The sequence below is a fragment of the Triticum dicoccoides genome, chromosome 3A (genome assembly GCF_002162155.2).
Source record: "Triticum dicoccoides isolate Atlit2015 ecotype Zavitan chromosome 3A, WEW_v2.0, whole genome shotgun sequence".
In the NCBI taxonomy this organism is placed as follows: domain Eukaryota; kingdom Viridiplantae; phylum Streptophyta; class Magnoliopsida; order Poales; family Poaceae; genus Triticum; species Triticum dicoccoides.
The window spans coordinates 713,870,736-713,881,879 of record NC_041384.1 but is presented as its reverse complement, the minus strand read 5'-3'; the positions used below and the strand labels follow the sequence as shown (position 1 = coordinate 713,881,879).

At 43.1% G+C, this 11,144-nt stretch overlaps 1 protein-coding gene across 3 annotated transcripts; it reads left to right on the top strand.

Moving 5' to 3' along the window:
• Window positions 1–254: 254 nt before the first annotated feature.
• On the top strand, window positions 255–10,343 carry LOC119270402. 3 transcript variants are annotated; one of them, XM_037552404.1, is made up of 14 exons: window positions 255–559; window positions 984–1,110; window positions 1,625–1,738; window positions 1,849–1,945; window positions 2,071–2,130; window positions 3,492–3,645; window positions 3,834–4,435; window positions 4,543–4,698; window positions 4,843–5,693; window positions 5,780–5,998; window positions 8,117–8,235; window positions 8,527–9,378; window positions 9,503–9,664; window positions 9,762–10,342. In XM_037552404.1, the coding sequence occupies exons 10-14, from the start codon at window positions 5,962–5,964 to the stop codon at window positions 10,173–10,175; spliced, it is 1,584 nt and encodes a 527-aa protein (XP_037408301.1). In that variant the 5' UTR covers window positions 255–559; window positions 984–1,110; window positions 1,625–1,738; window positions 1,849–1,945; window positions 2,071–2,130; window positions 3,492–3,645; window positions 3,834–4,435; window positions 4,543–4,698; window positions 4,843–5,693; window positions 5,780–5,961; the 3' UTR covers window positions 10,176–10,342. The 3 variants fall into 3 exon arrangements, with proteins under 3 accessions (XP_037408301.1, XP_037408302.1, XP_037408300.1); XM_037552405.1 differs by lacking the exons at window positions 4,843–5,693; window positions 5,780–5,998; XM_037552403.1 differs by lacking the exons at window positions 255–559; window positions 984–1,110; window positions 1,625–1,738; ... (5 more) ...; window positions 4,843–5,693; window positions 5,780–5,998 and adding exons at window positions 6,527–7,638; window positions 7,731–7,999 and having other exon boundaries at window positions 9,762–10,343.
• The last annotated feature ends 801 nt before the right edge of the window (window positions 10,344–11,144 follow it).

Here is an 11,144-nt window from a genome sequence, read left to right as displayed (position 1 = left end):
TCTGGAACTTTTTCGAAATCCAGAATTATTTAAGAAAGAAAAAACAAAAAACGAAAACTAAGCGAAACAAGAAGATCTGTGGCTGCTACTCTCGTGACTGATTGATTGGGCTTGGGCTTAATTGGGCTGCTATGGAAGCCCAGTCCGGTGGACCGACCGATCCCCGCATCGCCCGCGGTGTCTGGATCGACCCTCGTCTCTATCTCGTCACCGGCTTCGTCTTTCTATCTGGCAGCGAGCGAATGGATAGCCCGCCGCCGCCGCCGCCCACATCCCCCGCCCCGGCCCTGACCATCTCCTGTACGCCTTATGCGCCGTCCGCGTCTCAGCCTCACGCCCGCCCAGTTCGCCGGCGGCCCCTCTCCCTCGCTGCACGCGAGCAGGCTGCCGACCCCGGATCCAGTGTCGTCCGGGTTTCCTCATCGACGGTGAGATCGGCTTGGTCTTCCTCGCGGTGGAGGCGTGGCGGCAGCAACGCCGGCCACGCCTTGGGTCGTGAGCGGCTCGATATCAATCTCACCAAATACTGGTGCTTTGGATCAACGACTAATCTCCCGAGGTACTTAATACTACTCACATCAGGAGGCACATTTAGAATTTGAAGTGCAGTTGTTGGCTTATTCCCTGTTTTTTTCTTGCCGCTTGAGCAAATCAAGAGATGTCTACAGTCTACACACATACAGTACTCCCTCCATTCCAAAATGAGTGCAGTGGCTTTAGTTCAAAACGGAGGGAGTACAATTTTTTTAGTACAAATTTGCATCTCATAGTTAGTCCATCTCTTACACCCGTGCTTCCGTTACACGGAGAAACACTTTTATCAAGTCACCCGCCATTTTAATTAGCATATGTATGTATTGTTGACGTATAATGTGCTGCCTAGTCTCTTCCATCAGATCGGTCTTTTGGTTGCATTGGCTAGAGCATGCACTTCTACATATATAACTGTGGATACCTGATGCTCTAAATGCCCATTTGGCCAGGTTGATTTGCAAGGCTTGTGTGGACTGAACCTGTTCCTTTAAACCAAGGGGTCCTTCTGGCCCTTTTCCTGCAACTGGCATGCGACATAGCAAATGAGACATCCTTGCAGCTTCAATGGATACAAAGGTTTCACACATAGTATTTGGTTAATATCTCCATCGTTGTATGTTCAATTGACTGGTGCTCATTGATTCTGCGGTCCTTTTAAATAGATTGGATCATTTATCATTTTTGGAAATTATAGTAGTTGTATATCCAACATCTATCTGATAAGATACGCATGAACAATTGAGTAATTTCATGTAATTTGGTGTGCTACTTATTTGTATATGCTGTTTCCGGCTGATGCTTTTGCTGTTCGTAATTTTTCTACTAATTTCTTGATAATTCCCTCGCTTTAGTTGATTGTATTTTTTATACAATTTCTTTATAATTCCGACAATTGAAAGTTGGTCATTGCCAGGTTCATTACAGTTTTAGAAAAATAATGTTATGACTGGATGCTACTAGCTTCAACCATTTTACTTAAATTGATCTTCTAGATGAACTTCTGCAGAACCATGTCTGTTTGTAGCCAAGATGGTCCAATACTCTATGCTTATCATAGTTGCTTCCTAACGCATTTCCCTTCCATTTACAGGCATACCAATTCCAGAAGATGTGCACAAGGAAGTTAATGTAACAAGCATCTTGAAACTAACTTGTGGTGGCACTTGCTACAAAGGTATCAAACATATCCCGTCAAAAAAAAAAGGTATCAAACATATTTTCTTTGGGTCAGATTACTGTTTCCAGACTTGTTCATGGTTATATATTATTTATTATTCATGTATTTAAATTCCTTGAATTTTTTATTTTGTGCAGCAGTGTATACAAGAAAGGAAGATGTTTGATCATATTATCTGCTACAGATCTGCATCTGTAGATTAAGTCAATGTTCTGGAGCACTTGATTATGTGAGGTTGGTAACTCCCTCAATGTGTTCAATCTTTACAAAATTATGAATGTGTTCAATCTGCACAAAATTATGGTCTGTAATGATTTGAGCATGTCCTTGACTTTTTGAGACATTGACCTTAATTGAAGGTACCGTGGTCTTTTCGGGGTCTTTGAATCTTGGAGAAATGCCATGTTGACCATTGCGAGGTGCTGCCTATTTTTATTACTTGGTGATTACAATTACTAAATGTATCATACTTGTTGTAAGATGAACTTCTGGAGAATATATGTCACATATATGAATTATGAAGTGTGTTTTGACAGATATATTGAGGAAATAATGATTCCTAATTTGTTCTCAGATAATTTATATCAGTTTGGACCTAATCATACCATTGGTTTGTAAGACAAGAAATCTGTGACCAATCCAACCACTACAACAAACAAAATTTCTTATCAGCAGGGTTGCTCCTGGACCAATTAATTACCATTTAGAGTGTGCGCGTGCTTAAAATTCGTGTATCAAAGAGTTTGTTCTCAGATATTGCAGAATAGTTCTTATGTGCAGATTGTTTTGATATGTGCCTTCAGCTCTGTGCCTTCGTAAAAGTAGGCCAAAATCATATTTCTAACACTTCTTAAGGGATGCTATTTTAGTTCATTTTCCATACCCTTATGGAGAATTTTCAATTATGCATTAAATGGTACTGCATAACTTGGTTTATGTATATGAAACACTTTTGTATGTGCTATATACACACTTTCTCTCATGGTTCAATATGTGAATATTGCTTCAATAACTTGGTGTCATGCGGAAGGAGGTCGAACTTAGGTGAAGTCTTGTCAAGGGAAAATAATGAATAAGCCGAGCATCAAATCATACAAATCAAAACCAAGCTCCAACCAACTATTTGATTAGTGATATATGTTTGCCACAAATTTAACATATTTTGTGACTATTTTTAGAAATTCCGACCATTCTATTGCCAAAATTGACGGGCGCGCAAAGCGCGCCATCCACGATCTAGTTCTTCATATACTAACCTTCTCCTAAATGATAGATGAGGCATTTGACTTATCTCCGTTATTTTCCTTTCTGCAAATTAGACCAATAGTCTCTTTTAGTCAACTTAAGGGTATGTTGAATATGACAGTTAATGAAGATGGTCATTCTTGCTGTTGAAAGTACACAATCTGACTCATTTTAAAGTTGTACCTTATCTTTATGACAAGACTAAGCTGCTACTTTAGCAAGTGTTTTACTTCAACACAGATTGCTGTAAGAAAGAAAGCATTTTTTTGCAATAAAGCAAGCATTGAACGCACTGAAGTGTCCACAGCAGAAGAGCTTGAATTTTTTGCTGACATAAATTTAAGTAACCTTCTCCATGCATATGCTGTTTCTTTCAACCATTTGTATCTAAATATCAATACTCATTTTGAACTATATGCTCAGGCCTACCTTTTTGTTTGATGTTATTGGTGTGGTCTGTGTATAATTGTTAACTTGATTGCGATTTTAGTGATAGCTCGTCACACATTACAGAAATCTATTTTCCATTCTGTAGCTCTATGCTCATCTGCGCCCAGGTGCAGCTATAGCATGGTGAAGTAACACTACATGTAGAGAAGAAAGAAAGGAAGAATGATGGTAAGAACCACTGAGATACCGAGTCCGGCCAGCCAGAAGAGTGTCAGGAGAGTGTTTCTTCATTGGAAGAGGTGACAAAAATTGTCCTTTAGAGTATATTAGTTGTTTAGCCATCACTGAGATAGACTAACACATAAATTTTGTTTTGTTTTGTACTGCACCCTTATAATTTGGCTTTGCTGAATACACTATATTTACTTCATTTCTCTTTTGAGTTAGCAATAATGATCAGTTAACAATGTTTTAGCTGATGATTCAGGACAATATCGGCCGGTTCATTGAGCAGAGTGTTGGGAAGCTCACGAAAACACCCTTTCCAAACAGAATTTCTTTTTCATCATTGTGAAGGTTGATTTTACCTATTTCACTTAGATGGTGACCTCCCTGCACTCCCATTTTTTGCTTAGGATTCTCTTTTAAATGGTGAGCGCTCAGATTCTGAACATTGGCTCGTTAGTACTGTTTTATTATTTTAAGAAATTTAAGAAAATATGACCAATGTGATTTTGTTCTCTAAAGACTGGAATTGAATAGTAGGTCCTTTTGGTACTGTCCTATTACGATGTGTGGCTAAGAAATGCATCAGTTCGACTAGGCATTATCATGTATTGTACCGTAGTATCATTTTTGCATAGACTAAATACCTACTTTTGCTGAAGGTTACTTTTCTTTATAAAATTTGGTTCAGGATGCCGTTTTGCCTGTTGTAGTACTTTCAGCATAGATGCAGTAGTGCTCTGCTCCCCCAAAGATCTGTAGCTCGTGGATGCGGTGGATGTGGCACATGGAGCAGATGAAATGGGAATAAGAGGATCCCCTGCACGTGCACAAATTCTTGCTACCTGATGGCTGACGGCGAGGGTGAGCACCGAGTTGCAAACTCGTCTCCCTTCCCTGCAAACTACAGTTCCTGTCAATTAACCAAATCACCATCTTATTTTTTTTCCTACTTTTCTCTTATTTCTTAGATACCTCTGACCTGTCTCGAGAAGGTTCGAGCCGCAGGACGATGTGTACAGCGCACCACCAATTCCTCCAACAGCACAGCTGTTGTACTGGTAGCAGCGACAACAACTCTCCACACAAGCGTCGCTAGCTGCTCCCGTCGATGCACCTGATGCCGTGTATGCCTCTTCATCCCTTTAGTCTGCTTGGTTATTCGGTTAGTTGGATACAATATAATATCATCTATTAATCCTTTTGGTTAATTACAATCTCCTGCAGTCACTTGATAGGATTCCATGATTGATTGTTTTGTCATGAAATAGGTTCTGCCGGAGCCAAGGTCCAGCGCATTTTAGTTTTGTGGGATAGACATGTTAGTTCAAATGCCCAACGGGTTTGATGCTGAATTGTTCGTATAATCTTGCACCTATTTTTGTAGTCAAATAATGATTTTTAGATGCATTAGTTAAGAACACTGATTTTTTTGGAAAGCTTTATCATGACATCGATCTTAAGGCCTCCTTTGGTTTGGAGGATTTTTGTAGGAATTTCATAGGATAGGATTTTTGTAGGAAAAATTCCTTTAGAGCCCTTTGGTTTGTAGGAATGGAATCATATTCCTATGGAGGAATTCTTCCTATCCTTCACAATTCATAGGAAAATAAACATTAGCCTAGACTCAATGCAAAAAATCCTATGAAGTGAATCAAAGGACATCTTCTTTCCTATTCCTACTCAGGCCTTCTTTGGATTGGAGGATTTTCACAGGATTTTCATGGGATATCAATCCTCAGGATTGTTTCCTATGAAACGCATTTGGATCAAAGGATTGGGCCATTAAAATTCCTCAGGATTGGGTCTCCAAGGTGCTGATTCCAAAGGAATTTACACATGAGGTCTGACCTCTGGAAAAAATCCACAGGATTGGCTATGTCATGGCAATCAAATCCTCCATTTTTCCTATTCCTTTGTTTTGCAAATCCTGTGATCCAAAGAAGCCCTCATAGGATTTGAGATGCATGTCATCCCATTTCCTATGACTTTTCTATTCCTATGATTTCCCAACCCTATGAACCAAATGAGGCTAGTTTTGCTTTACTGCCATGCAGAGGTTGGATGGAGCGTCAAGGTGCTTGATTCTTTTGGTCTTATAGTGACTGCCGAGATATTCGTGGTGCTTGATTCTTCCTATGCGTTTGTTTTCTTTTTCGTGATTTCCAGTATATTTGTTGTAAAACTGAACCTAATTATCGTGTGTAGTGTAATGATGAAGCACGTGGGGGTGTAGATGAGGATGAAATGAGCCAGGGAGAAATATTGCTGGTAAAAAAAAGCCTCCCAGGCTGTCCTCGCCAAAATTTACTCCTCCGTCATCCCATTTGGTTAAACATTCCTTTATTGACCCCTGGCTGCGTCAACTGGTGGACGCCGCCGGCTGCCCAATGACCATCAACACATATGAGCTTGCTTTAACCGGAGGTGAGGCCTTGCTTCTTCCGCAGTTTTCTTGTCTTCTTTTGTGTGGATTTGCAGCTAGCAAAATAGGAAGTTCATGGTGGGTCGGTTTTCTTCTCTTCTTTATTGGCCCCTGTTTATTTAATTTATTTAGGTGTATGGACAGGGCCCAAAGTATAACCATCATATTTCTAGGCAGGGACGGAGCCAGTATTCTGACATAGGGGTGTGTAAACTTATAAGAAGATGATGGAGACACAGTGGCCTAGTTTTTTTTAGTGGGACAATAGCCTATTTTGATGAACCATATGTCCATCCTAATAATCAAGCAAAGAAAATTGGCGCAATTTCAATCAGGAGTTTTCATAAAGCAAATTCTGAAAGCAATTCGGATGTAACTAAATTGTTCAACTAGAGGAACGGATAACCAATGCAAAACCATGTCTCACGGTTAATATATTTATTTGTAGTTTATTTATAGAGATGAAATGAGGGCAGGCCTGGCGCAGTGGTGAAGTCCTCCCCACTTGTGCCAAGAGGTCCTGGGTTCGAACCAGCCTCTCTGCATTGCACTTTGCAGGGGTAAGACTAGGTTCCTATAATTCCTCCCCAGACCCCACCTTGTGTGGGAGCTTCTATGCACTGGGTCTGTCCTTTATTTATAGAGATGAAATCTTGTACTCCTACTTGGGTTCTACCTACTTGTAAAGGCACAAGTTAATCTAATCTCAAAACGTCAGCCATCGACAAAGTAATTGAGAAGAAGAGAAAGTAATCTAACCATTTTTCCATGCCTAGTTGCCCCTCATGTTGTGCATGGTCTTGATTTCCTTCCCCTTGAGCAATTCTGGACTGGACTAAAGATTGGAAGCTCCATGTGGGTGGATCATGAACTACTCTAGACGGTTCCCCTCCTAGCAGCAGAGGCCTTCACGTTGTGCGTAGCAGCCACCAACGTAGCCACGATCTGATCTGACCTAGGCATGCGTGCGTTCCCCATTGCCTTGTACAATAGCTTACTTTTTTCTGTGACGTATATGGGCTGGGCCTTCACGTTGCATTACAGAGAGAGGGACAGGAAAATCTAGTCGCTACTAGTAGACTGCCCGTGCGAATTGCCACGGGCCAACAAATGAATTTGTAACAATACTCATTTTACTCCCATGAACAAGCACATTACACGCAATGTTCAACCACAACACAAATGCAAATATCTTCCTCTCTATTCCGACAAACAAATCGTATCGTCAAGGGCGGAGCTATCGATGTGGCTCTAGAGTCACCGCAGCACCCGGGCGCGGCGGTTTCCCCAAATCCCTTTCTATCTCTCTTCGCCCCTTTATTAAAAAAAGGATCCTCTTTCTTTCTCTCTCTTCCGGTGTAAATTCAATCCCCATTATGAGTGTCTAGATAGTACTCCCTTCGTCCCATAATGTAAGACGTTTTTTGACACTACACTAGAGTCAAAAAACGTCTTACATTATGGGACAGAGGGAGTACATCTCTTTTGGGGGGAACAGAGGTAACAGAAACTAGCAAATCTGGCTGCCCTCCCAAGCCACAGCCAAGGCCGCCGGCCGCCGCGTCGCTCGTCGCCCCTTGCTCAGCCGGTCAGCCCAGCGTGGCAACGCCGACTCGCCGTCCGTCCGCTCGCGAGCCGCCCAGTTGAGTAGAGTTCGATTGTCTTTACTATTTACTTTTACCTTTTTATTATTCCCTTCAGCGATCCATCTTTTAACTGGGCTGTTGGGCCTAGGGGACAATACCAGTCAGGCAGGTCGGCGGACCCTTCTTAATTTCCGCCGTCGCCGCGCCAGATCTCTCTCACCGCGACCTCCTTCCTCAAGCCTAACCGTCTCTCTCTCCTCGAGCCTCCATCCATGTCGCCCCCTCGTCGTCGTCGGCACCTATGTTTTTTCCCATCTCGATCCGTGGCGATCCTCCACGCGGTGAACAGGACACGGCATCGGCATCGGCACCGGCATCGCTGGTGTTGGCTGCGGAAACGTCATACGGCTGCTGCATGTAAACAATTTTTCAGATTATTGACTCTTTATAGCCGGACCGACTATTTTACCTTATCTTCTCCGAGTTGCTTGAGTAAAATTGTGACATATTATTACCTTCTCTGCTGCATTGCAGATACTAGTGGATCAAAGGCTCCGTCGGCTCAAATAAACCATCATCAAGGTGGTACTGATATTCCTCAAGTTGCTGCTGAGAATATGAAACAACAAACTCTTTTTGACAAACTACCGGATGTATGTTTTGCTTACTTTGCTGTCAACAAAGTATTCAGATACAATTGATTCTTTATCATAACTGCTGGCACAAGAATACGTATTATTATTACATTTGGGCATACAACTTTCACGACAGGAAGAAGAACAAACCGACTGTTTGCCCGTGCTCCTCCAACGATATTTACATTTACTTGGCTCTATTGATGCATTGTCATCTTCATTCATTACTTTACTGGTCTTTGATTATATTTATTATTGCAGTCAGCTAATAGATACTTACAGTATAACTGATGAACCTTGTTTTTGCAGGACATCTTACATCGTATACATTCTCTCTTACCAATACAAGACGCTGCTTGTGCTGCCTGTGTGTCTCATGCATTTCTGCGTTCATGGAGATGCTATTCCAAACTCATACTCAACGACTGTGCGCTTGGGTTGAATCACATAGAATTTGAGGAAAGAAAAATCTATCTCATTGACAAAGTTGACAAAATTCTTAAAAACCATCATGACAAAGGGGTGAAGGTGGAGACACTTAGCCTTATTCTTACCCCTTGCACCAATATCAAAGCCTCCTACCTGGACAGGTGGCTCCGAAGAACCGTTAAGTCTGGGTTTAAAGATCTTTACTTGGAGATGCCTTTATCCATGAAGAAAATTTACAAATTCCCGTGTTCAGTTTTGTCTGATGAGGGAGCTGCAAGTTCAATTCAGTTTCTTAACATCGGCTCTTGCACTTTTCATCCCACATCAACACTTGGCTCCTTGGCAAGGTTGAAAACTGTAAGATTGTCTTTTGTCCACACTACCGAGGAAGGATTGGAGCACTTGTTTTCAAAATCTTCTACCTTAGAGGAGCTCAGAATATTCGCATGCCATGGGATAATTTGCTTGAAAATACCTTGTACGATGCGACATCTCAAGATACTTGATGTTCAACTTTGCAGCATGCTGCGGGTTGTAGAGATTGATGCTCCAAACCTCTGCTATTTTAACTATGACAGCGCTTTGCCAGAATTCTACGTGAGAAATTGTTCTCAACTTAAGCATGTACAGTTATCATCTGCACGCACGTCTGGTGTTCTTTTTTATGCTCGCACTATTCTTCCGTCCATCGCACGGAATGTTGAGAGTCTTATTTTGGTTGGTCGTAGCGAGGTATGTGCATTTACCATCTTATAATGATCAAATTATTGGGACAATTCAAGTATATAGGGAACAGTGTATAGGAGTAGTTTGATGCAGGAACATGTGATTAATCTTGTAATTTATCGTTTTTCAGAATGCCAACACTCCGTTGCTACAATCCAAGCTACCCCACCTCAAGAACTTGGAAATTAGACTCAGAGCAGTCCACCCCAAAGGCTCCCCTCCAAGCTATGACTTCTTTTCTTTGGTTTCTTTTCTTGATGCTTCTCCTGCCTTGGAGTCTTTCACCCTACACGTAAGTCACTATCCATATCTCTCAGATGTATCTATGGTATTACCGTATTACACTTCGACATTGACATTTGATGTTAATCCTACATATATATATGCAGGTAAATGAGTATGTCATGAAACACTATCCTGTTGTTGGAGATAATTCCGAATGCCCGAGGCAGAAGCTGGACTTGTCGCATAACCGCCTCAGACACATGACGATCACGGGATTCTGTTCAGCCAAGAGCCTGGTTGAGCTCACGGTTCACATCCTTGAGAGCACACACTCGCTTGAGCGCTTGACGCTGGACACAACCTATGACTACAATAGGTGTATTCAAGGGCCTGGTACCATTGGCAAATGCACTACCTCAAGTAGGATTGCCAAATGCTGGCCGATGAGCAAGAGAGGTGTTGACGAAGCTCATAGAGCTGTGAAGACTGTTGGTAGATACATAGCTGGGAGAGTTCCATTGGCTGTTCAATTTGAGCTCATGGGGCCCTGTAGTCGATGCCATACCGGCAGCCGGTAGATCTATGTCAGGGTGGTTTATCTTGTCTAAGAGCATCTCTAATAGATGGTCCAAAATTCGGCGGTCCAAAACCGGAGATGTAAAATTTGGACCGCCAAAAAATGCGTTTTGGAGCTCCGAAAAAAGCTCAACTCCAACAAATGGTCCAAATTGATGGTTCAAAAGAGCAGCTCCAATAGATGGTGATGGTCCAAAAGAGCAGCTCCAATAGATGGTTCAAAATGAAGACGTAAATTTCTTAAAACGACAAACTACTAGTTCATTCAACATAGTTCAAACATCAAATTCAACATAGTTTCATACATGAACTTCAACTACTACTTATTCAAACTACTACTCATCGTCGAAGCTGCGGAACTGCGCCCAGAACTCCTTCTCCGGGTTGTCGCACCCCTCCTCCTCCTTCGAGAAGTCTGCCCAGTCCTCCTCGGAAGAGGACTCGATGGGGATCACCGTCGAGGGACTGGTCTCGTCCTCCTTCTTCTGCTCCGCCTCACGCTTCCAGTAGTACTCCAGCTCAGCCTGCCTGATGCTCTGGAGCAAACCTCGCCATCGCCTCCTCGTCGGTCTCGCCGGCACCGACGACAACTGACGGCTTCTTTGTCGTCTTCTTCTTCGTCGGGATCTCCTTCATCTTGATGCCCTGCGGCACAAGCATCTCCGCTTCCGCCCGACTCTCGATCTCTAGGAAGTTGAGGTGCTCCCAAGGCCTCTCGGCACGCCACACCGCCACGTCGTAGGCACGTGCGGCCTCGTGGACGGAGGGGTACGTGCCGATCCACCAACGCCTCCCGGCGTCGGAGAACTCCACTCCGAAGTTACCGGAGGGCTTCTGCCTCACGCCGAAGAAGCCCGACTTGCCCTTCGACGCCTTCTTCGGCGCCATCGGAGAGCGGTGGAGCGGCGACGGCGTGTGGCAGGGGCGGTGGCGGACGGAGCCGGGCGGGGCGGCGACGGCGTGCGAGGCGG

Coding starts and splice junctions, on each gene's coding strand:
- LOC119270402 (XM_037552403.1), top strand. CDS start 7,855: ATGTCGCCCCCTCGTCGTCGTCGGCACCTATGTTTTTTCCCATCTCGA. Junction 8,000..8,116: donor ACGTCATACGGCTGCTGCAT/GTAAACAATTTT, acceptor GCTGCATTGCAG/ATACTAGTGGATCAAAGGCT. Junction 9,665..9,761: donor TGGAGTCTTTCACCCTACAC/GTAAGTCACTAT, acceptor ATATATATGCAG/GTAAATGAGTATGTCATGAA.